General features: G+C 41.2%; 1 protein-coding gene across 3 annotated transcripts; it reads left to right on the forward strand.

The window, feature by feature from the left end:
* The first annotated feature begins 917 nt into the window (after nt 1-917).
* On the forward strand, nt 918-7126 carry lipg (lipase, endothelial). 3 transcript variants are annotated; one of them, XM_037777469.1, is made up of 10 exons: nt 918-1282; nt 2331-2515; nt 2716-2895; nt 3820-3931; nt 4019-4237; nt 4468-4710; nt 4910-5030; nt 5807-6034; nt 6130-6234; nt 6367-7126. In XM_037777469.1, the coding sequence occupies exons 1-10, from the start codon at nt 1192-1194 to the stop codon at nt 6377-6379; spliced, it is 1497 nt and encodes a 498-aa protein (XP_037633397.1). In that variant the 5' UTR covers nt 918-1191; the 3' UTR covers nt 6380-7126. The 3 variants fall into 3 exon arrangements, with proteins under 3 accessions (XP_037633397.1, XP_037633399.1, XP_037633398.1); XM_037777471.1 differs by lacking the exon at nt 918-1282 and adding an exon at nt 1733-1842; XM_037777470.1 differs by lacking the exon at nt 918-1282 and adding an exon at nt 1905-2131.
* Nucleotides 7127-26227: the final 19101 nt, after the last annotated feature.

Consider the following 26227-nt stretch of genomic DNA (forward strand, 5'->3'; position numbering starts at 1 on the left):
TTTACATTTTTTGTCTGCATTTCAAAATGACAGATAAAAATGTAAAAATTACATGTTTCATTTGTGATTTATATGTAAATGGGCTTAGATTTACAGTGTATGACTGTTCTAACAATAAATATATGTTAAAAGTAAAATATTTCTTTAAAAATTACAAGAAATATTTGTAATTTTATAGTATCCTATACATGGTTTCCCAGTTATAGGATACTGTGCAGATATACACTGTAAAAAAAAAAAACGTTTTTTTTTACAGTGTAAAAAACATTTTTTTATACAGTTTTTTTCAAGAAATTTTACATTTTTTGTCTGTATTTCAAAATGACAGATAAAAATGTAAAAATTACATGTTTCATTTGTGATTTATATGTAAATGGGCTTAGATTTACGGTGTATGACTATTCTAACAATAAATATATGTTAAAAGTAAAATATTTCTTGTAAAATTACAGTAATAAAGGCTAATTATATAAAGATAATTACTGGATTTTTTTACAGTTTATTTATGTTAATTAACGGACAGTATTTTTCCGTTTTTTAACAGACATTTTCTTATTTTACACTTTTTTTTACAGTGTATAGTGTTATTATTTAGAATATTGTGAGATTTAAAGAAGACAATAATTCTCTGTAAGTGCCTCCTCATATCTGCTTATCCCATTGGCTCATTTTTTGGTAATTTCCACACACTGTTTGGCAACAACTGTACTGTCTGTGACCTTCATATCCTATCATCTTGTGAGCTTCTGGGTGAGTTTCATGGCAGCTTGCGTCAGTCGCAGCCTTCACGCCCCACACCACCACAAGGCTGGTTAAAGGCACGCACAACGTGAGACAAGCCTACTACGATTTCATTCAGCTTCGCCACGCCTTTCAACGTAAACAAACGGGGGCTTGACCAATAAGATCCACGATAGATCAGCCGATGATCAGATGACTGAAAAGGAAACTATTTAAAACTCCTAATGAGACACTTGATGCAAGTTTATACATTTCTTGAGCGGTGCTTTCAGGGAGCGCACTAAAAAAAAAAAACGCACCACCACCAGGCTCTGTTGCTCTTTGTCACCACTGGATCTAAACTACCTAATCTACCTAACAACTGAGCAACCACCCGGCAACACAAAAAAAAGACATTTTTTATATTCCCAGGAAGCTTTTAATTCCTCCACACTCGTCTGTGACTGAGAAATGAATCATAAAGCCCTTTTGCTGTGGATTTTCCTACAGTGTGCTGCTGCGCTTTTCTCATCTGCTGTTGGAGAAAACGCTGTTCTTAAAGGTAAGAGAAATGTCTTTGTGTCTATTGTTCATTCATGTATTTCATTTACAGCCTCAAAGGGAAATGTCAAGCTGGTATGTAAAGTAGGGCAAACATGCTCTTGTGGGAAATCTATGAATGGAAATGTATATTAAGAAGCCTAAATTTCACATTTCCTCACATTTTCCTCCACATCCCTGCGTCATTACTCTATTTATTTGAAGGCTATTATGCGTAAAAGCGAACAAGTGTGGTCGGGCAGAGTGAACCAGAAAAACGGGGATGGATTTAAAGACTGCGACGTGTCCTTTTTTGGGAGCAGCAGACGCAATAAAAAAAAAAAAAGAAAAAGAAGCAGCTCCCAAGTGGAGGTGGACACACAACGCCACGTCTGTGTGAACTAGTTGGAGAGATGTTCCGCTGAATCCGCGTTTTACCACGAACCGACCGGCTCACCAGCGCTTTTTACAACCCAGCTGAAGTCATTTGAGTCTGTGTGGCCCATTACCAGAGGGTGTCGGGTTCATTTAAATTCACATCTGACGCTTCATGCTCCTGCACGGCGGGATTAACCCAGACTGGTTTGCATTCACACACCCTCTTTCATCAAGAATCAAACACAAAGAGACTTAATTAGAGCTGTGCAATTACACAAAACACATATTTCCATAATTATGATGTGTTTGCATCATCTGCTTCTAACGGCTTCTTGCAAAATATGATGTAATTGTACCGTTGTAGCCTCAGGGGCTGAGATGGTAAAGTCACATTATAATTATACTAGCTGTGGTTACAGCTGTGAAAAGAAGTAGGCTATGAAATAAAATAAGCTGGGCGGCGGTGACATTTTGGCTCTGCGCCTGCGCTCCGGTACAACTTGCATGCAACCGGCTTTATTGTAACAGATGTTGGCTGCAAAAGCAACCTGATTGGCTGTTTCAGCCTCTTCCTGCATGTGTGAGGCGTGATTGGTTGACTGACCTGTGTTTGAAATTTTTTTAATGAATGCATGAAATAAAGTTAATCTGCTTTATTTCCTCAATTTAATCTTGTGTAATTTTCCCCTCAGACAGTGGATCGGATGAGCTGCCAACTGACAGCAAGGCTCTCTATGGCGCCGTCAAGTACAACATGAGGAAGAGTTTAGACATGGACCATGAGGGTTGCTACCTGCAGGCTGGCAAGAGGGAGTGTCTAGAGGAGTGTGGCTTCAACGCCACAGCCAAGACCATCTTCATCATCCACGGCTGGACGGTACATATGAGCTGAAATAATCATGTATCATCCCTATCTAGCTGCAGCCTCTCTCTTTCTCTATGGGTCACTTATGTGCTTCACGGCGTTGTCCAACCTTTGATTGCTGGAATGTATCATGTGAATGTGAGTGTCCAAGAGAGGTCACAGGGTAAAGTAGTCTGTCTGACTGACTCCTGATGTCTTTTTCTCTCTCTCAGATGAGCGGGATGTTCGAAAGCTGGATGCACAAGCTGGTCTCTGCAGTGATGCAGCGGGAAAGTGAGGCCAATGTTGTGGTCGTTGATTGGATATCTATGGCTCAGCAGCTGTACCCCGACGCGGTCAACCACACCCACGACGTCGGCCTCGACATCGCCGGCTTGCTCAACTGGCTTCAGGTGTGTACATGTAATACTAGCTTGGTTTCTGCTTATGAAGCCACGTCCGAGGCTGCGATCAAATTATGCAAACTGGGTTTCTATTGAGGTTTTTTTAAAGAGGAAATGCACTGAACCAGTTTATTGGAACACCCTGATGAAAACCGCAGTACTCTCATGCATGGATTGTCACCCAGCCCCGATGCAGCTTGTTCTCATAAAGCCAATATGTCTTTAGTATATAGGGCGGAAAGATAAATGGATCTCATAAATCCTCAGGTATGTTTTGGGATGTGATTTTATTCTAAATGCCTTATGGCGTAGTGCGTCATCTGAGCTATCTTGGCAGCGAAGTCTGCAATGCTGCGTGACAGAAGAACAGCTGAGTACCTGCAAATCCATACAACCGGCCCCCCCTCATGTGTTACAATTAGAGTGATTTAAGAGATCACTCAGCTCTTTTGTGAGCGTGACAGACTAATGAAAACGTGTTATGCTAAATATTCATTTAGATCTCCCAAGTGGCCCTGAGGCAGTAGCTCAATTTCCTTCTGCTATGTTGTCTTCACACAGCTCAGGATACTTGATATTTTCTAATAAGGATCAGGGTCTATTTAGTACTTCTGAGGCAAAGACAACAATTTCCATTCAGCGGGACTGTCACATAGTTGGACTGGTGCACGAATGGCAAATGAGGAGAGACTCCGGCACCCTGCCACGTAGTTGTAAACACAGACAAAGAGTGTTTCATGGAGACAAACTGAGACAGATGGTGGAGGCGCTGTTGCATGGAAGGGACTGTCAGTGGATTCTGTCCGGGTTAACTGAGCTTGGCTCGGCTGCAGGCACGACTGATCATCACTGGCTGACATCCAGGATTTGTTCAGTGTGTGTTAGTTTTCACGGCGGCAGCTGCTGATGATGTGTGTGCAACTTTTTTAACAGGACGAGCAGCAGCTGCCTCTGGCGAACGTGCACCTGATTGGCTACAGCTTAGGCGCTCACGTAGCGGGCTACGCGGGGAGGTTTGCGCGAGGGACCATCGGCAGAATCACCGGTAAGTTCAGCGCAACAGGAATAAACGCTCCTCAAATAAGGTGCAGCCTCATTGTCCTGACCACCTGTCTCATCTTTATTCTAACAGGTCTAGACCCAGCAGGTCCGATGTTTGAGGGTGTAGAAGAACAGAAGCGCCTCTCCCCAGATGATGCCGACTTTGTGGACGTTCTGCACACATACACTCGAGAGGCTCTGGGTGTGAGCATCGGGATCCAGCAGCCAATTGGGGACATCGACATCTACCCCAACGGTGGTGAAGTGCAGCCCGGCTGTGCACTGGGTGACGTGCTGGCAGTGGCTGGAAGTAAGTGGCTCTTTGTTTGTAGATCCCAGCTGTCCACAACAAGAGTTATCAGTTAAACCACATCTGCAGAAACCAGCATTTCTTAGTTTATTAGGTTTATCCCATTTCCATCTAAGCAAAGAGATGAATGATGTATCTTAGTCTATTGCAGTTTATATTAATTTATTTAAACATTTTGCAACGTTGTCTTATCTTTAGCCGATCTAACCTGCTTCCCTCTTTCCCTCCAGATTTCATGGAGGTGATGAAGTGCGAGCACGAGCGCGCCGTGCACTTGTTTGTGGACTCCTTGATGAGCAAGGACCACATGAGCTTTGCCTACCAGTGCACCGGCCCCGACCGCTTCAAGAAAGGCATCTGCCTCAGCTGCCGCAAGAACCGCTGCAACAACATCGGCTACAACACCAGAAAGATGCGCAAGAGGCGCAACAGCAAAATGTATCTGAAGACAAACGCCGACACTCCCTTCGGAGGTGAGTCACAATAAGAGCACGGCTTGTAAATGCGTTGCCGGTTTTATCTTTTACTACTACTTCCTCGAGTAAAACAACTCTACGATAGCATAATCACTGAGTTTCTTATCTTTATGATTCCACACTTGCCAGTATAAATTACTACTGTACACAAATCCACAGTGGATCAAACATTAACTTTTCATGTTTTCTTTTTAAGGCTACCACTACCAGATGAAGATGCACGTGTTCAACAGAAAACAGGCAGACAATGCAGATCCCACCTTCCATGTCCAGCTGTACGGAGCCCATTCAGACACAGCAAACATATTTGTCGATGTGTAAGTTCAAAATCTAAAGTCTATCCTTGCAACACCTCAGCATGGCAGCCTATAAAACCACCGTGCACTGGCTTGGCTACTGTCCTCCCATATGTACAGCTGCACTGCGTGTGATATTTAGGAGCACACAGACTGCTGTGATATAATTTTGGAACTTGAACCTAGTTTGTACTGACCTTTTCAAACTGTCAGCCACATAGATTTGTGTTGTACAACAAGCTCGGACTGGAGGAGGAACTCAGTCACTTTCAGTTAAAGTTTCCATAGATGCTAATTTTAAGTTAATGTCACAACCTTCGATGTGCGTTTTCCTACGAGTGTCCAGCAATTTTTGCTCGGTACATGCATGCAGTCCTTTAAGAATAAACTTCCATGTTCACAGGAAACAACTTGGTTAGGTTTAGGCAACAAAACTACTTAAATAGGTTTAGGAAAAGATTGTGGTTTTGGTTAAAATATCTCCGGATGTGGCGTAAAATAAAATAAACGTTGACCTCTGGTTTCACACGGGATACAAACGCCGGCCTCCTGGGTGAAAGTCTGGTGTTTTTAACTAAGAAATGCTGGTGTTGATTACGTGGATTACATACAAATTGCTTTTATGGGATATATACAAATTGTAGTGCTTTTTGTAGGTATAGCGATGAACGGTGTATGAGAAGAGCCTGAAGCACGACATGGCAATACGTCAGTGATCAGACAGGCATCTCAGATTAGAACTTCTGTGTTCAGTTTTCTGGGACTTAACCCGATTTCTCCTCCCTTTTTTTGTGCAGCCACGACGAGATCATCGGTCTGAACCTGACCAACACCTTCTTGGTGTTCACTGAGAAGGATATCGGTGACCTGCTGAAGATCCGTCTGAGCTGGGAAGGAGATTCTGAATCCTGGAACTCCGTCTGGAAGAACCTCAAGAAGAGTTTCTGGTCCTGGAACGCCAAGCCTCCCAAACCTGTACTGGAAGTCCGGCGGATTCGTGTGAAAGCTGGGGAAACGCAGAAGAAGTAAGTAGGGGGAAGCAGCTGGCTTAGACACCACACCTCCAGGATTTCTTTTTTTCTTGACAAACATTTACTGACATTTATTATTTTTTTTACAGGTTTACGTTCTGTACCCAAGATTCTGTTAAAACCGAAATTTCACCGGGGGACTCCATAATTTTCTCGAAATGTCGTGATGGCTGGGAAGTGAAGCCAAGAAAACGGTACGACACTTGATTAAATGTTGGCTGTCTTGTCAGAACACTCTTGAATTAAATTATATTTGATAATACTGTCAGTTAAGAAGAAGCCTTTGTGATTATTCTGAGTAAATGAAACCTGTTTTTGTTTAACAGGCTGCCCATGTAACAACTCAGCACTTCCAACAACCAATGCACCATCACCATGGGGGACCCAACCTGGATCAGCGAGAAGCACTGCCTTCTCTTTATTTGAGCACTTTTCGTAGGAGGAAGATTGATCAGCACACGGTGGGAGGGGGCTCGACTGGACTATCAACTGCACCTGGAAGGTTTCTGGAGACGAGGACTCCGGGGGGGGCGGGGTCAGTCCAGCGTATACGAGACGGCTGGAAAATGCAGCGAGGGGGCAGTCCTTTTAATGTGTTAAGATTGCCCGAGGAGTTGCAGAACGTTCCTTTTGTGTGGACTAGTGACGTAGAATACAGATCTGTGCCAGTGGACATACACCAGCAAATGTAGTCGCTGTACTGTACATTTTTAAATATTTTTTATTTATGAGAAAAAATGGAAGCACTGCAAGACCAACGTTATTTATCAGAGCACATCCCATAATGAAGCATATGTTGAATGCATTTCTCCTAGATGCAGTATTTGTGTGTGTGAGCATGTGTTTGTGTACTGTGTGTTGATGTGTGAGTGTTTGTTTGTGTCTGTTGTGACCAAGAAGTGTGCCTTTCTGCTGAGAGATTACTGATACACTGTATAACTGATCTCATTGCACACCATCTTTCTGAGGTTCTGTGCATAGTGTTACTGTTACTGTTACTGTATGTGGCTTATTTTGGGGTTGTGTTTTTGTATATAATGTAAATAAGTTTTTGGAAAAAATAAACTCACCTGTTATTTGTAGAAACTGTCGCCTTTTGCTTGTCATTTTATCTGTCACATCTCTATTAAAAGATGTCTTTATTGTGATCTGCAGCAATCCGCAGGCCGCACTTCACCGCTGCTCTGATGTGAATTTGGTGTCAGAAACTGTGAACTTATTTGTTTCCTTTCCTGTTTATTTTGATGTTTTGCTAATCCAAACAAACGACGTATACTTGCAAACCATGCACAACAAGCGAGAGCCCCGTAGCACTCAAATTAATCTGCAATTTGCAAGTGACAATCATTTGTGAAACATGACACTGCCACCATTTGTCATCTGCGTGCAAGCAGCGCTTCCAAATCACTTTAGTGAAACCGATGCCTGAGCATCAAACAAGCTTTACTGGTTGATCCAACTCATTTTTGAGCACAACCTTCCCATAAAACATGCAAATACATACAAAATCTGTACATTTCTAAAAGAGCGTTGAACCTTAGAAACATATTCCAGCCTTAAACAATCACATCTCAGTTAATGTGTAATATGTAAGGGATAATGTACAGCGAGCCGGTCATTATTACGGATTATTACACGGCTTTGTGGAATACTCTATTCTGATTTGTCAATTACGGCGTTCAACGCCCTGTTATTTCTTTATAGCAGACTGTTGCTATGTGTAACAGACCGTTGCTATGGGTGCGATTCTGATGTCGGACTCTGGTGGACAATTTTCCGTGTCAAATTATTGATTTCTTAAGTAAGTAGCCGTGTAATAAGCGGGATAATGTACAGCTAGCAGGTCATTGTTGTGAAATAAACCCCTTCAGGGCGATGCAAGGCCCTGTCAGGGTTTATTTCACAACAATCACCGGCTCGCTGCACATTATCCCTTACATGAACCCCGACAGGGTTAGCAGGACAGGTCTTGTATCACCCTGAAGGGGTTCATTTCGCAATAATGACCGGCTCGCTGTACATTATGACGCTTATTACACGGCTACTTACCAAAGGAATCAATAATGTTGACACAAAATATTGATTTTAATAATCCGTAAAGCAATAGTCCTCTCGCTGTGTACGAAGATCAGAACTGCGTCCATAGCAACAGTCTGTTATACATAGCAGCAGTAGAATGCTGCAATTGACCAATCGGGATCGAGTATTCAACAAAGCCGTGTAAAAACCTCTCAACATCTCTTCACCAGAATGATGACAACTTAAAAATAGCTGTTTTTTCCAGGTACCTTTTTATCAGGACGGTAACTTGTAAATGTCCAACATCAATTGGTTTTCTCTTCTGCTCGAACTTGGAGATCTAACTTATTTTGCTTCCTAATGCCTTTAACAGAAGCTCATTTATGCTTCCTCTAAAACACCAAGTTGCAACACGTCTTGACTTAACAAGAAGTCAACTAACCAGTGAATGTTCTAGTACAACACCTTGCATATGCAGTATTTGTGGTCACACGTGTACTCGTATTAGTAATCCCATCTTTCAATATCAAGAACAGCCTCTCTGTAATACAGGTTAGATGATGAGTGATAAATCAGGAATGCCAGCAAAATTACTGAGCTCTAATGATGACACATTTGCTTTTGTTGGTGCAGGAAACGGTGAAGTGGCAGCATATTTCATTGTCACACCGTCCTCTGCCCCATCATGTAACACTGAAATACCTGGAAGATTAGTAAGAAGAGGAATGTGTTAAGTACTCTACACTTAACATCAGGTGGTTGTAAATGAGTGTCAGTTGTAGTTGTCGTAGCAGCTGGAGGCTAAAATGATTCACGTCTTTGTCCCTCTCATATTTTTCTCTCTTGTCTTCTGGTTGTAAATATCTTTAACATTGTCTCATTGTAGCAGCGACCGACAGACACCCTACAGTAACCCCACAAGTCTGTCTGTACTTGATCTGTCGTGCCCCAACACTATCAAACACACCATCCAGTGTTGGTTTGGTGACTCACTTCAGTTTCATGATGTATCTTAACCCACCTGATGCTATCTGCCTCCCACTTACTGTACAATAAACCACATCCTCTTTTAAACACCACCTGGTTGGCAGATAAAGCTTCTTTTAAATGGAACTTCTCTGTCAACCCACAATAATACCATGAGAAAAATGACAAGACAACCTTGACTCAAGGTTAATCTTTTTACAGATCTTGAACTACATCTTGAGGTCTACATTAGCAGATGGAGTTTGCTCAGTTGTTGTTGCATGTCTTAACTTTGAACAAATGATAGCAGGTGGTCGGGGGGAAATTCATAACCTGTGTCTCTGTTAAATTATGGTGTTTGGATGCAAATGGCCTTCATTTGCAAAATGTTGCAAAAAGCTGTGACTGGTTTTGGTTTGGTGTTCACAGCTGATGTCTGTTTCTGGTGTTCATTCAGTCTCTGGTCTAGGGTCTTTGTCATTTCACTTAGGTCGTTGTTGAAGGAAAAGGTCGACACGCTTATTTGCTTTCTTGCCGAGAGTTAAGGCCCAGACAAACCAACCCGATGCGGGACACACCGCAAAAACTAGGCCGACGGAAGCAAAAACCGAGGTGTAAAAACATTCATTTGCCATTTTACTGGGGATTAATGTGATTAATGCATGATCAAACAGCATGAACAACGCTAATACATGCATGAATTTCAGTGTTTTCAAATACTATGCTGATCTCCCATGCATAGCACACTACATTAAATGTATCTCCTCAAATATATGACGTCAAACGAACTCTTAGACTACTAATACTACCGCTCTACGTTGGCTATTGTTCAGATTTTTATTGATAGGATGAATGTACAGTATAAGCTTGTGCTATATGCAAAATAACCTGACTATAAATCATCCCAATAGTACCGTTGTTACTGTTCATTATGATTCTGACAAATACCAAAATCCAGGGGAACTCCACTGACAAAAAATGAAACCTGAAAGCTGGCAGACAAAAGACAATTGGGTTTTGTTAGTTGTTACCACAAAGCCACTGACGTGGAATCACATGATCGAAAGAGATTTAAAACAAACTTGTCCTACATTTTCACTCCAACTGTAAATTCATGTGAGCATGTCCTGTGAAGAAGGAAAATAAGCTCGAATGAGGTTGTGAATGTAAATGTTTTTGTTTCGAGGTCCTTCATGCAGCGTCTCCATCATTGCTTCCAGATCGTTTGGCGCAGCACGCCATGAGCAGCTCTGTGTTGCCGGTTACCCCGGTGCCACGTGCCTCGCAGATTAAAGGGTGGTGGTGCACACATTGCCACATGTTGGGATGTTGGCTCGAGCACCACACCGGCCGCTGCCCTGCGGATCAGCAGCAAAGAGCGGGAGGCGGGGTAGGTCACCTCACATGGTCCCAGAAGGCCATGCATGCACAGATGTAAGTCGCAGAGACGAACCACTTGAAGGATGCTTGTCATACATTTCATGACATTACAGCGGCCACAGTGGAAAACACTTTCAGCAGAGCCGGCTGTTGACTTGTACTGTACTCATGTGATGCCAGCTGAGTGATCGTTGCATGCCAGTCAGAGTCTGGCAAGAGTTGAAAGCACGGAGGTCACATGGACCCTCTGTGTTTCCAAGTAAGACGTCCTCCAAATCTTCTAGGAATGTGGGCGGCGAGAAGGATGAAGGTGGACCTGACTTATGTTTTTCGGGGAATATGTTCTTACATATGATTATCTGAACAAATAATCCACTGGATATTTGATCTGAGAATCAATGTTTTTGTTGAAGACGTGATAATAAAAGGTTGGAGCTGTGGAGGGTTACACCGGATAGGTCAGCCATAGAATAGTCTTTGTTTTAACACAGACAAAGCTTGAAGTTTGTTCTCCTTGACGTATTGTTCACACCACGGAAAACAGGAAAATCTAGAAAAGACTAATCTAAAAGACTAAGGCGTTTTGGTAAATACTGCAGCTTCCCTTACAAAGTACGTACTGTTGCATGCAGTATGCATACTATTGGGACATACTACTGGTGCCTTCAAAAATGGTCTGTGTTGAACAATGAAATATTATAAATATATTAAGCGTTTTCAGTCCAAACAGCGGAGTTTTTGCTTCTATACTCTTTATAAACAGCTCATTCTAAGGTAACGAAAACACAACAATTCTTATTACCAGGTGATTATACGCCTAAGAAAACATGCTTATTAATTTTATATTCCATTTCTGCCAATAGATCTCCCTAAATGCTACACACTGTTCCTTTAAAACAAGTTAGTTCCTGATAAAGTTGGATAAATAAAAGATAAGATAATTGAACTGAACGTAATTTAGTTTAATAAAAATGGAATAAGCCAATTCTATTTTGCATATTGTTTTCAGGTAATTCATTTATCTGCTTATTTTAGCAGAGGTCACTTTGTTTGATATTATTTTAAAGATAACTCTTTGTTTTTTGTACATTTAATAAAAATCGGGGATCATCAACATCAGTAGGATTCATCCTCTGGGGATAATGTATTTCTGTACCAAATTGCGTGGCGATCCATCCATTAGTTGTTTAGATATTTCAATTTGAACCAAAGTGTTGGACTGACCTACTTCTAAAACCAGCTAGCTAACAATCATCTGCATTTAAATGTGAAATTAGCCTTCAGGTGATGACAGGTAAGCTTTACCTTTGGAGCTACCTGTTCTACATAGTTTCCAAATATCTCCCCGTCTTATTTATTGTCTTGCCCTTTTACATTGCACCTTGTTATATATTTGGTGGATATTACGACGTCAGAGGGGAAGTAGAGAACAGAGTTCACATGCCAGAGTACCGTGCTGTTTCTAGTGGGCATGGTGTACACGTTGTGTATTATTATTATTAACCAATCATAAAATAGCCTGCCAAAATGAATATCCAATGAGACATCATATGCTTTGAGGTCTATGTTTACGTTTTGACAATACACTCCATGTTTGTTTACAGGCGACTATATTTACACCGTCACCTGGTTCCTGTATGTGAGGTCAGGCAATTTTCCACATGTCCCCTCAGCTGCTATTGACGCACACGTCAGAACTTGACACCACTGTTATGGTGTCACGTTTGTTTCCTTTGTGACTGTACGGTCGAGCGTGTGGAAGCCAGTACGATGCTGTACGATGTTGTGACAGGCTGAGAGGTGCGTCAGAGTCTCAGCTGTTGTTTAAGTCATCAAGTCATCCTTTACGACTTCCAGTGAAGAGTTCCTGAGGTCAAGCTCATAATCAGAAGTTACCCTTTTGTACAGTGGAGGAGACACAGGTCATCAGAAACAAACTGATGACCTGATGACAGCTGATTGTGTTAATTATTAGGAATAGGATTATTAGGTTTCAATTAAAGATGTATTCGCATTGAAAATGTTGACACGTGACTTTCACACAGTATCTCATTATACCTGTTGACTAATCAGAAGCATAATTGTCATTACTGAAATTTAATATAAAATTTTGCTAGTGGGTAAAGTCTTGTCATATGCATAGAAAGAATGGTAGTTAGGATATATTTAACGTTTTGTGTTTATTTTGATAATTTCTTTGACATAGAAACAAACCTACAGCATTAAAAATCTTTTACAGACTTTTTCTGTTCGTTTAAACAAATAAAAATAGCAGTTAGGCAAAAGAGGGCCAAAAATAATTGACATAAAACACTTGTAAACAATAAGAATTAACTTTGCATTTCAACTTGTAAGCCAGCAGTGTTTAGAAGTCTTTAAAGTGCTAAGATAAAATCCGTAGATAAATATCATGTGATATGGTTGAAAGCTCCACAATGGCTTCTAAAATGGCCTTAAGGTGAGTTTGTTTTGTCAACAATTGTAAATAGATGTTATTTACTTATATTATCTGCACATTTTAAACCTTGTAAAGGCTGGGGAATTTCTAAAAGCACCTCTCTGATCGAATATTTGTTCTTGTATTTTGGGTTCCTGGCAACTTCATACTAAGTTTAACTAACCAGATGATAAATTAGACTTGTAGCTGAGTTTGTACTCAAAAAGGACAAAAAGGATACTCTAAACAAAAGACAGAATAATACTAAATTAACCGAAACAAACATTAAATCCTTCAATCATTTACTTTTTCAACTTCCGCTGAAGAATTGACAAATCTCTAATTTACAGTAACGAGTGAGTGGCGTGACTCTGACTCAGCTTCAAATCTTTCCTCTTCTTTGGTAGATAACTCATTTAACATTTTGGTACAATAGACAATTGTAATCAAGAACAATTGGAATGACTCTCTGTTGGGAATGACCTTCAGGAAATGGGTCAAGGTCATCGCTACAAAGCTCCTCCGCTTTTGTATGTATTGGACTGTTATCTCGCTTTGATTAACAAGCTGAATTTCCTGGACGTAAATCGAATTAATTCAATCAAACAGAACCAGAAAATAGGCCATGGTTGCGGCGGGTCGTTGTCCTGACATACTGCTCCCACACAGCTGGACCTCTGCCTGGCTGAGCTGCCCACTCCCTGCTGTCCTCCCTTCACCCCCGACAGGGAGTTACTGTATTATAACATATCCAACCATCACTATCACTGCCAACTAGCACAACTGGAGAGACTGGTGAGCCAATGGTGGACGAACTGGCCATCTGGTAAACCCGGTTGACCCAGTCAGCTGTGAGCATCAGTTCTCAGACTTTCTCTCGTGGGATTTCGCAATTAAAAAGAGAATTATTGTCTGTGGCTGAATGTCACATATTTGCCACGACTTTTTGCTCAGAAATGTCAAATGTCAATTATAGAATGAGCTTACGAACAGGAAGTTAGACAATGTCTGGATAGGAGAATGTAATATACTGTGGGGGAAACACTGATTTGTCACTGAAACTTAATCAAATTTCAGTACTTCCCATTCGCAGGGGAAATCCAGATGCAAAGCTTGTTGAAACTTCTAGTACCCTGTTTCAATGATGCTTTTTTCAGAGGCTGTGTTTTGTTCATCATAAGACAGGTCTCCATGGGATTTGTCTTGTGTGAACAGTGCTTCACTTTTTAAAGGAATATATCTACATTTTGGGAAATAGACTTATTTGCTTTATATTAGTTATATTATATTAGTTAGTTAGCTCTCCGATGTTCAAATATGCCTACTATTACACCTAAAGCTCACTAATTATAACATGTTGTATCTCGTTTGTTTAATTTGCACACAAACAGAGCTAATAGTGATCACGTCTGTTCAGATCAAATTGATCACTATAAGCGGATGATTATTATAACCCAATTGTTGTTGTTTTGCATCATTTCTCATGCAGATTACCATCTAATCGACATTTGTATATTTATTATATGAATACAAAGTAATGAAACAGACCACTTTGCTATTTACTGGCTCGCTTCTTCTGCCTTTTCCCTCAACGAGGGTGAGGCATCGCCGTTTTTTGGCCGGCTCTGCAGCGCGAGCGTGCATGCAGAATGGCGCCCCTTTGCCGGGGCTCCTCGTTCTCTCACCCGGAAGCGGCACGGAGGGAGACGGGCTCCGGTCTGCATGTGTGCCACAACGCCAGTTGAGGATCGGAAAAAATCTCACTTTGGGTGCATTACGTGACCGGGCTATATCAGTCCACTTGACGAGGGTGCTTTCCTTGTGCACATTTGTTTTTCAGTTCAGAGAGGACTTCCCTTTTCCCGTCATGATATCATTGTCAATTTGAGCACCTAACTATTGTTTGCCGAGACTTAAAGCACAAAACTCCCCCATAAAAATCACAAATTGTTGTTGTTATATTTCTATTTGTGAACAGATTGAACAAATGAAACACAAAGTGTTAATTACTATGCTTTAGAGAAGTTTGTAGGTGTATATATGAATTGGAGAAAATCAGGCTAGCTGTATTTCCTGCTTTCAGTCTTTATGCTAAGCTAAGCTAATCATATCGCAGCTTCAGCTGAACGCACAGACATACAGTTGATATTGATTTTCAACCTTTAACTCTTGGAGAGAAAGAGAATAAGTGTATTTCCCAAAATGTTGAACTATTGCTTCAAGTTGTTTCGTCTAGGTATTGTGAGTAAATAGTCCCACGGGTTCATCAAATCTATTTCTGGCCCTGACGTGTTTTACAATCCGTCACTCTGCTGCCAGGTTTCCTCACAAGGTCAGAGGTCAAAGATGCAACAGATTTCCTTCTCTCGTTCGGGTTACTCAGTAGCTCAGGAAACAAAGCTGTGAACAAACTTCCGCATGGTGTCAAATTGAGTCATACAACGTCCAACCCAAGATAAACAGGTAGATATGCCGCATGGCAACCCGTTCTCTGACGCCACTGTTTACACAACAGTGGGTTCCCCGTGTGACTGTACATTTTACTTTGATCTCTCAGATAGAGATCAAGGAGGTAGTGTGATGCGGCCAAGTGGAAACCATGACGGTGTCAAACAAACTGAACCAATCCCCTAACTCAAAACTAAAATTAAACCTAAAACCAAGTCTTAAGGCCGTTACACACCGGCAGCATTTTTTGTGAATACACATACCACATACATGTGCGAAAAAGTGACACTTTGTTTTGGAATGAGGTCGATTTTTCTGAGCTTTCGCATCACGAATAAAGGCATCAACCAATCACGTTGTGCGGAATGGAAAGATCCTTCTGTTCTTACCCTTCACAATAAAAGCCCTAGAGATATAATATTCACAGGTGAGTATTTCGCATTTTCGTGTTGTTTATTCGTCACGCCCCCGGTATGTGAAGGCCTTAAGCCTTCACACAGCCCTTTGAAGAACTAAAATGTTTTCACTCAAATGTCTTAACCCTCCTGTTGTCTTCGGGTCAAATTTGACACATTTTCAAACTTCATTATATCATAAATATGGATGTCTTTCACCTAATTTCCCCCAAATTTTTACATTATAATATTTGTAATATTCTGACTAAATTTTGACATATACCGGTCTGTGATAATCCATCAACATTATTCCTCCAGTTTTGAGTATAGTCCAAATAATTCATAATTTCTGCATTTTTTCCTAAAAAAATTAGGTTTAATTTCATATAAATTAGGTTTATTGATCATGAATTCAAAAAAAAAGTGTAAAACTTGTGGTAATGAGTTGGAATGAAGTTGGCCAAAAAGGTGTAATACATAATTGGGTGATAATTTATAATGTATGCTTTAAAAACAGTCAAACCAGACCAGGTCAATTTTGACCCGGGAAGACAAAAGTTGCACGGTCGACGGGAAGACAACAGGAGGGTTAAATTGGTCCTCACAAAAGTACAATAGTACATATGCACACAAACACTATCATACTTCCTCTGTCTTATGGTACGTGTCCACAGGGGCGTTTTTTATCGCGAGGGGACGCGACGCTTCCCAACATTGGACGCTTGGTGTGCTGTCCCTAGAAACAAGGCACTCGGCTCCTGATTGGACGAAAGCTTTCCCGCCGTTGGCTGCTGCTCCCAGCTTTCAAACCGGAACCAGTATGGAGGCTCGTTTGGAAACTTTCTTCTCTTATTTCACGTAAATAGTTCACTGAAATGTGTTTCTGAAAACATTTGAGGCGAGAAATAATCCATGCAGTTGCTGAATCTGTCTTTAATTTGGATCAACAACGTTTATTTTAAAAGATCTTCGTGAGTTTCGAGAGGCGGCGAGTCACGTTGGACGCCCATGATTTGCATAAAGTAGACGAGCTTTCAACTTTATGCAAATGAGGAGCGGGCGTCGTGACGCCTAGTCTTTCGAATCGCGACGCCACGCTACCAGAATGCATTGCGCAGCTGCTTACATAGACAATGAATGAGGAGCGTGGAAAGCACGGAGCCTCTGGACACGTACCATTACACATCCTGCAGCTTCCCCCATCACACACAATCAGAGTCTCTGATGCTGGTCAGAGCATTTATTCTGGGGCTGTTTCATGGTGTCTGAGGCATAGGCTGAAACTTTCTCATGGGAACGAGCCAGACGAGAAGTGAGGAATGCATCGAAATGCCCCTCTAGCTGAAAGAAAGTGGGGAACAAAACTATAATCTGCTGTGAATAGGATTTATGTAATTCTCACGTTACAAAAGGATACGTTTGAGTCAGCGTCCAGGGTGAATTTTTAGAGCAGGCACGTTGATTTGGCTTAATTTCTCTACTGATTGAAACCAGCTTTACGCTCACAAACACAGTCTGGGCATAAGTAATCGGGTCAGCGAATAGTTGGGATGCTGTTGTATTTATGGCAAAATTACATAGCAAAAGTGGCTCCTTTTAGCTTATTTTATATATTTAGACTGTTTTAATGATTTAAAGTTTTAGTTTCTTGGTGTTTTTTGTGGATTTTCAATGTTCTCAACTGTGGGAATCCAGATTTTAAGAAGAATTAAAGGTCAAATGTTTCAGTGAGTCCATGTTAAGCTGATATGGCTTTGACCTGATTTTCTACTGTGGGTGTGGATGTATATATATCAGCACTATCAGCCTTCTAACTGTTGCTTTTTCACAGTCAAATCACAATACTGCTGATACCTAGAGTTTTCTGCACACATACTATAGGTGATTTAAGGCCAGTCACTTATTTAAATAGCTGGTTTGTACTTGAGCAGTCATGATTACGGCTCCTATTTTGCCTGCGTAACTCAATAAGCAGCTTTACGACGAAAGCATAAACCAAAACACTTATATTGTTTGTGATTTATTCTAATCTGCATGTGCTTCTTGGCTGGTTTTGTAAACACGGACACGTAAACGTTTTAAACAACAGCCTGCAAATGGACATTGGTCTTTCATGGGATTCGGGTCGGAGACTCGCTGTGCTGCTGCTGCCGAGCTAAATCCATGAAGTGTATATGAAGGCATTTGGCTTTGAAGTCACATGGTTTGATTCATATGATTTGAAGATTGTAAGTCACTTGTACAGTAGATCAAACTCACTGCAGCAGCAGACAGATCCCACCTCAAAGGGAACTTCACTTTTCATCAGAGCTACACTGATGTGGAATGAGGATTTACTGTTAATCTTTTAATACCAAAGACATCTTTTTTTTTCTTGGGGAAGACAGCGGGGAGGGGCCGCTGTAAGTGCGGAGAGGTCATCCACTCATCACACGCTTAAATTCATAAATAATCATTTGGTCACACTTTATTTTGCATTTTGTAGTTTCCAAGGAACTATAAAAAAAGTAAAGACTATAGATCTGTTTCCTTCCACTTGTCTTTATTCACATTTTCATTTTATACATCCAAAATCCAGAATGGAAAGGACAGTTTTGAGTACTTTCCCAGGAACCATTGGCCCCCCCATTTTACGCCCTTGGCCTGATTTGGCGTTGCGTCTCATGTGTATGCATGACTTTCATTAAACCCATTAATACTTGATGAAATCATTTCTGTTCTAAACCTGTGAGTGACAGACTAACTTCAGAAACATCCTCTTTTCACACAGGAAATTATTTAATGCCTTCCCTGTTTCTAGCAACAGTAACCATTGTCTGTTTTAGCTTAGGAAGTCATTTTGCTATTAAAATAATCAATGACAGAGAAGTAATGGCAGAACAGCCAAAGAAAACAGCGCCATCTTCCGACACTTGCATTTAATTTTTTATTTTTACAGGAAATCACACAAAAATGAAAAGATTATTTAGAGGCCAAAAGAATTAACGATCTTTTATCCAAATCCAAATGTCCATCTGCATTAAGTTTGCAAGACAAAACAAAAACACTAAACAAAGAAAAGACAATGAGGAGAGAAGCAGATGTGTCTCTGTATTGTTTGGCTGGGTATTTCCGTCTTAATTAGAAACAGGAGAACGTGGAGGAACTTTATTGTTAGATTAGGCTAGTGCAGCCTGGAGACGTATATGCCTATTGCTAACGCTGCAGAAGACAGTCACGTCTTTACATCGATGTCCTGTATGTCATAGTAGGTTATAAAGTAATATATTTTTGCATCATTTAATAAAGCATGGTAATTTAGTTTAGATATGATCACCATGTAGCACCAACGTAGAATCTCTCATTCTAGTATTCTCTGTCTGTCTGTTAGAGAGGAGCCTGAAACTACTGTTAATCTGCCGTCTCTATGTAAAGTAGTCCCTCCCTATAAAGTGGCCTCATCGACTTGTGTTAGGAATGAATCAGCAGTTCAGACCTGAGGCACGCCCTCCTGGAAGAGCAGACAAACCAGGTGATAACATTTTGGGCACTAAGCGTGGGAACTGAAACCGCAGAAATGTAAGCTGTTGAAGAGGTAACAAATGTTTGTTTGAGGTGCTGGGTTCCAGCGAAAACTATGAGACTCAGACCCAGCGGCAGATATAAACCCATAGGCAGGCATTTGATTCCCGTGAGCAGGCCCAATGTAAACACAACAGGCGGTGCCGGCACGTGAGTGTATTGATCAGGCTTTTTATACAATTATAAGCAACATCCCTCCTATCTATACGCAGCATATGCGCATCGAGCTGAATTTTCACTGATCTGGAAACTATATAGGTGATGTCACTGACACTTAATATATTCAGCAACGTCAGCCGACCTGGCTGTGATTATGTATTTGATTAGGTATGATTAGGTGTTTTCAGCTGAGATGCTTTGGTTGCATTCAGTTGCTGTGATATCCACAGAAGTAAAAATGTTGGCACCAGGTAGAGTACTTGCTCTGGATGAAGGGAAGGCTGAAGCACTTAGGGAGAGAGGACAAACCCGCTGGGCTATGTGTATTCATTTCTCCCCCATTGTTGTTGTTGTTCAGCACTATACCCTTAAAGGAAACAACTCGTTTCATCACCGGATGATCCGCGTACTTTATCACTCGGCAGTGGAGCCATTTTGGCTTCATGCGCCACTGAGCAACTCTCATAGGAATGAACAGGAGCCCGCCTCCGTCGCTGTATCCAGTTCTCTTTATACATCCATGGTGTGGCCACTACTCCAAAGTGCTGCTGGTGAGGGAGTTTGCGTCAGCCATATCATTATTTTATCATATACCCTATAATATCATAAGGCTATAATGTGTCAATGTTGTGTGTTTACAGTTTTTTCTGCAACCTCCAATTGCCCCGAACCCTTTACAGTGTCCACGATGTCCGTACCTGACAGCGTGAGACATCACAGATTCCAGTCTTTGTTTTACATTAAAGGGAAATTATTTAGAAATCAGATTTTTACTCCCTAAATTTTGCAATAGAGAGTTTCATTTCAGAGTTCCATTTTCCAGGTAATTGTGTCATATCAAGCTACAGTAAATTAAACAGAAGTATTAGTAAGAAAGCTCAGTGTGGGGTAAGAAGGGAACTGAGATCATTTTGTCACGCATAAGGTGAACTAGTTCTGGCCGCTACAGTTTCTCTTGCATGTTATATTGTAGTTCTGTCAGCTCCGTTCTCTCTATCCATCCATGGTCGGCTCCATCGGGGCCGTCTGAATGCATTCAACATAAATGTCAGTATATGGGTGCTCTACAGTTGTAACGTCGGGCCGATTTGACCACGGAGATGAGAGTGACGGCTGGCTTGACCGCACGTTACCGCAACATGATAACGTTTCCTGTCCATGACAGAGTTAGCATGCAGCTTTAGCCGTGATGTATAGCTCTGCTTTTCCTGGTAATGTGTGAAACCCAAAGTGTTTCCATACTTTACTGTATGTGTAGTGTTTACCACTTTGGATGTAAAATGGGAGGGTGAAGGTCATAACCACGCGGAGCCTCCGCCGTTTTCTGCTTTGTCGTTTCGCTGCTTTGGCTCACTGCAGCCGGCTGAAATCAGATTTTTACTCTCTATTGTGGTGAACATTTTGCAAATTCTGCAAATTCAAGGGTGGAGTTTAATTTTTCCAGATAATTGTGTCATATCAAACCACAGTAAATGAGACAGAAGTATTAGTAAGAAAGCTCAGTGTGGGGTAAGAAGGGAACTGAGATCATTTTGACAAGCATATGGTGAACTAGTTCTGGCCACTACAGTTTCCCTTGTATGCTATATCGTAGTTCTGTTTAGTAATATTTTCATTCTGTTTGTCCACATTGTAATCCTGTCTTTCCACTCTGTATTTACAACACGTCTGTCCTGATCCCTCTTCTGTAGCTAAGGGTGGAGGATGTTGTATGTCGTACAGATTGTAAAAGCCTTTGAGGCAAATTTGCAGTTTGTTATTTAGAGCTAGTGAACGGAACTTGACTTGTATTGATGTCGTCTGCCATTTTTTTCAATTTCTCTTTCCCATCACACTTTTCTTTTGCCTCCGTATTACATTTAAACACATCCTCCAAAAGCAGGTTTGTGTTACTGTCCTCCCTCCAGATAAAACAATGACTTGTTATGAAGAAGAGCTCACCTCTCAACCTTCCCATCCTCCTGATGTATGGGAACGGACCACCTGAGTTTTACTGTATGTTTTGGTATTCTGTGGGAATCTGTGTTGAGAAGGAAACAGAAACAGCCGTGCCTTGGCTTGACACATATATTATGCAACCCCTGAAGACATATGACAGTGTTCCCACCTCAAATTACACTCGCACTGGGAGTTCTGCGCACATACCTAAATACACCCTCGCTCACACGAGGCTCCTAACCCGACTACAACCCCTGCAAAGAGGAAAGGATCAAAGGTGACGGTGAACGGGACACAGTCCTGTTCAGTGCAAACACAGACATAGTCATGGACAAAATAGCCTCGGAGGTTGAGGGATTTCCCCCAGTATTGTGTATTTGGTGAATGAATGAGTGGCACACAATGGCATGGCAGACAAGCTCAGAGATACAAGGACAAGAGCTTTACGAGAAAAAAAACGGGCTGATGCTAACCACTTCCGCCTCTGGGGGATGATTGTTACTCGTGAAAATAGTATTTCAGGAAGGATGAAAAGGAGCCGGGGAAGCTGAGAGAGAGAGCGGGGGAGAAAAAAGCACAAACGTGTTGATTGGCTCAGGGCATGATGCCTGATTCTAGGTCCATTGTGATTGGCTGAGAGGTATGGTCTCGCCTTAAAAGAGGGTTACTCCAGTTCATTGACATTAAGATTTGTGGCGGCGTTGCTGAAAAACCACATTCACTACGAGGACGTGCCTTTCAAACCAGGAGCAGACATTACAGCATGTGTGGGCAAAGATCTGTTCATTCCTCATCCTCCAGTCACCTTATAATACAGCTGTATTACTTTCACTATAAATCCAGGAGGAAGAATCACATAGTTGTTCCATTATTTGTCAGAAAATCCCTAAAAAGGTTTTCATCAAACAGCAAAAAGATGCATATTTGTAACAGAAAACCATATTAATCCACAAATATTGTGCAGCTCAAAGATGATTTAAAAAATAAATCTAAAGCAGTTTGATGCATCACATCAGCAAAGTTTAACAAATAACTTCCTTCTCGGTCGCTCCGTTCAGGCTTTCAAATGTGACAGGCAGTGTGTCAGCGTAATCAGCAATGGCAAGGAAAGTAATCGCTTGGAAGAACCATAAAATCAGCGTTTTCAGACTAAATTCATTTGTAGGCATGTACACATTCCTACTCTGTGTAGTCGAGCCATCTCCCCCCCACACCATGCCAATTCTAACCTTAACCCTGACCCCTCACTCACTCTCCTCCACCAAACCTTTAAACTGACCCTAATCCCCGGACCGTGACCCGGTGCTCGCTTTGAATGTTAGCCATTGAATGTGTGGCACTTGGCCAAACAAAGGGACTTTGTGTCAAATCCAAGTCGGGCGCTTGGTGGGAAAGTGGCTGTGATGAGTTATTTCCCCACCAAACCCACGTTTGATTCCAAATTTATGGAGGTACTTGGTGTTTTTCTTTTCAGTACTTGAAAAATGACTTCAGTTATTGTTGGATCTTATTATATTTTTATGTTTTAGTCCCTTGATTGCCGCTGCTTTCTAGTTGTGATTAACTTTTTAAACTATATGTAAACATGTTAGTGAGCAGGTGTCTCTTTATTAGGGCTGTCAAAGTTAACGCCATAATAACACGCTAACGCAAATTTGTTTTAACGCCGCTAATTTCTTTAACGCATTAACGCAATTTTGAGATTTTTCCCTTTTACAGACACTTTATGATAATCACATGAAGTTTGGGGCAAGTCATAGTCAAGTCAGCACACTGACACACTGACAGCTGTTGTTGCCTGTTGGGCTGCAGTTTGCCATGTTATGATTTGAGCATATTTTTTATGCTAAATGCAGTACCTGTGAGGGTTTCTGGACAATATTTGTCATTGTTTTGTGTTGTTGATTGATTTCCAGTAATAAATATTTACCTACATTTGCATAAAGCAACATATTTGCCCACTACCATGTTAATAAGAGTATTAAATACTTGACAAATCTCCCTTTAAGTTACATTTTGAACAGAAAAAAAGTGTGATTAATCACGATTAACTATGGACAATCATGTAATTAATCACAATTAAATATTTTAATTGATTGACAGCCCTAGTTTTTTAATGTAATCTGGTTGAACCAACCGTTTACATCCCAGTAAAACAAAATTATTATATTTGGGTGGAGCACTTTTCTTCAAAGATGATATACTACAGGGAAACCTAAACCTTGATAATAAGTGGCATATTATTTAGGAAGTCTCCAAACCCTGAAAGAATATTACTTCTGCAAAACCTCGTCAATATTGTAAATGCAACAACTTTGAAGGGGACTGTGTCTTTAAAACACACCACCGTGTCTTCACTGCTGGAAGGCAGGATACTTAACTGAGTCTGAAATGACACCTTTGGCTTGGAACTCTCAGTGCAGTTTGGATGTTGCCAACACTCACAGAGAAAAGATTGGTTTACTTGCCCGCAGTCATGATCTCATCCATTGCTGTTTAATGTCAAAACTGAGCATCTAGGATGGGTGGTTGGACCAGAGTTTACCTGAGACGAGTGTTTATTCTGTCGCCTCATAACTTCATCAAAATAGCTTTAATACATAATATTGTGTATTTAGCCTACATGAAGTCACGATGTGGCCTTTTTTCATTTGTAGCTGGTGGCTCCATTTTTGTTTAGTTTGTGCTGTATTTCAAAATATGTGTCTGTTATTATTTTATACATATGGAAATGATGTCTTAGTTTGTCAAAAATGATTCTGGGGTATTTCCCAGAATACACAAGTATTATTCCCAGTCGAGCTAACAGAGCGATGAATCTGTTTTAAGAGATGTACTCTTACACAGAGTTCAGGCAGGTTAACATGGTCCTGCAGAGTAAAAAGGTATTGTACGCATACCTAGTGACTCACCCATCAAACACACTCATGTGTGAAGATGAGAGGACAGGTGAGGAGCGTTTGATGTCGGTCATGCCGAGTTCACACTACATGACTACACCCTGGTTTTCCACTCGCCGACAGTATTTGGAGTGGACAAATGCCCCAGATCAAATCCGCGTTGGCTCGTTATGTGTGAACTGTTGAAATACGCGAGCGGAGAGGCTTGCCGATGCCTCGCAGACACATTCCACATATCTAGCATGCCAAATATTAGGGGTGTCACTTCTGTGTAATCTTTCGTACATCCTTTGTTTTGCAACCATCCCCGATTCCAAGCTGTTTTGCAATCATCTTCAGCAACTCTGTACTCTTGTATTTCTTTATCGCAAAGTACTTTGCGCTGTGAGAAAAAGTGAATGTTTATCATGCCCTATTGGATGATGCCGTTTGCACGGAGAGAGCTCTGTTGGAAGAGCATAATATGATTACTTATTACGTTGATTACGTTGATTACTCTTTTGTCATATTAGACAAACTCATGGCTCGGGATAAATACCTCTTTGAAATACTCTTGGCTGCCAGCAAGAAAGCCATCACAGGAAATGACTGCAGCCAAACCCCCATCAACGGACGACCAGACTGCAATTATCAACTAAATTAACTGTATGAAGACATTTCCCTTAAAACTGTGATACGATCAATATGTATACCACATTAAGACACCGAGACCTTGAGGAACACCATAGAAAAGTCCATGCTGTGATTTGGTTTCAAAAGCTTTTGACATTTGGAGATTTCTACAAGAATTGCATTTTTCAGCGATTGGATGGCGAGCACTTCTATTCTGGGAACTGCTCAGAAACCCCCTTATTGTCAATCCAGCTAGGAAAGCCATCCATCCTCTGAATGCTCTCGGTCTCTAGTTTGTGGCTGTGAAGTTTCATGAGGCTGTGATTATCCTAGAGGTCACCACAGGTCATTTTAAATTGAGCTCAAGTTTCGAAAAAATGGTCCCACTATTATGAAAAGGCTACTATGGGGACTAACATCATCACACAAGAATACAATTTGGCTCATTGCATCCACAAGAGTCTGCAATTTGCAATTTATGTAATTCCAAGACTGTTTAGGGACTCCAGTAGGCAGAGATATTATAATACCCCATTTTAGAATAGGTGAAAATAACACATTTATTAAAAGAAAACTGCATTGTTTTTGCCCAAAACTGCATGTGATTATCATAAAGTGGGCATGTCTGTAAAGGGGAGACTGGTGGGTACCCATAGAACCCATTTTCATTCACATATCTTGAGGTCAAAGGTCAAAGGACCCCTTTGAAAATGGCCATGCCAGTTTTTTCCTCGCCAAACTTTAGCCAAACTTTGGAGCTTATCCTCTTTCCGGATAAGGTAAACTTACATGGTTGGAACCAATGGATTCCTTAGGTTTTCTAGTTTCATATATCATACCTTCACTCTAGCTCTAAAAGCCTACTACACCCTCTGAAAGACCGTAAAGTCGGCCGAGGTCGCCGGCCTCCTCAATGAGTTTTAACTGACTGTACACCGCAATGTCCCTGGTTTGAGTCCGGCTAGAGATCTCTGTCGTTTCCCATCTCTCTCCCCAAATTCATCCTGAATCATCTTTCCACTGTGAAATGTCAAAAACAGGCAGAATTTGATCCTCTATTATATAATGAAGGCAGCGGAAAGGAATGTGCTCATCAGATCAGATTGTTCAGAGAAAAAATTTGGCGTGCTTAACACCTTTGTCCTCCGTGACAAAAAGTTTGGCTGCAAACGAGGGTTCCCATCAGACCGGGGGTTATCACAACGAGCGTGTGTGAGTGTGTTCATCCATCTGAAAGATAGACTTGATATCACACCACTCTGTCTGTCTGCCACGAAATTTGCCATGCAAAGCCCCTCTGACACCACCCACCAACACGCCACTGCAAACACACACCTCCGCCCTCAGTGCTTGGTTATCTCCACCAGGCTTT

Source organism: Sebastes umbrosus, chromosome 8, assembly GCF_015220745.1.
Source record: "Sebastes umbrosus isolate fSebUmb1 chromosome 8, fSebUmb1.pri, whole genome shotgun sequence".
Taxonomy (NCBI): Eukaryota; Metazoa; Chordata; class Actinopteri; order Perciformes; family Sebastidae; genus Sebastes; species Sebastes umbrosus.

What these genes read in the sequence shown, in the direction of transcription:
- lipg (XM_037777469.1), top strand. Translation starts at nt 1,192, where the DNA reads ATGAATCATAAAGCCCTTTTGCTGTGGATTTTCCTACAGTGTGCTGCT. An exon ending in TCATCATCCACGGCTGGACG is followed by an intron (nt 2,516 to 2,715) that starts GTACATATGAGC and finishes TCTCTCTCTCAG; the next exon opens with ATGAGCGGGATGTTCGAAAG. An exon ending in GCTTGCTCAACTGGCTTCAG is followed by an intron (nt 2,896 to 3,819) that starts GTGTGTACATGT and finishes CTTTTTTAACAG; the next exon opens with GACGAGCAGCAGCTGCCTCT.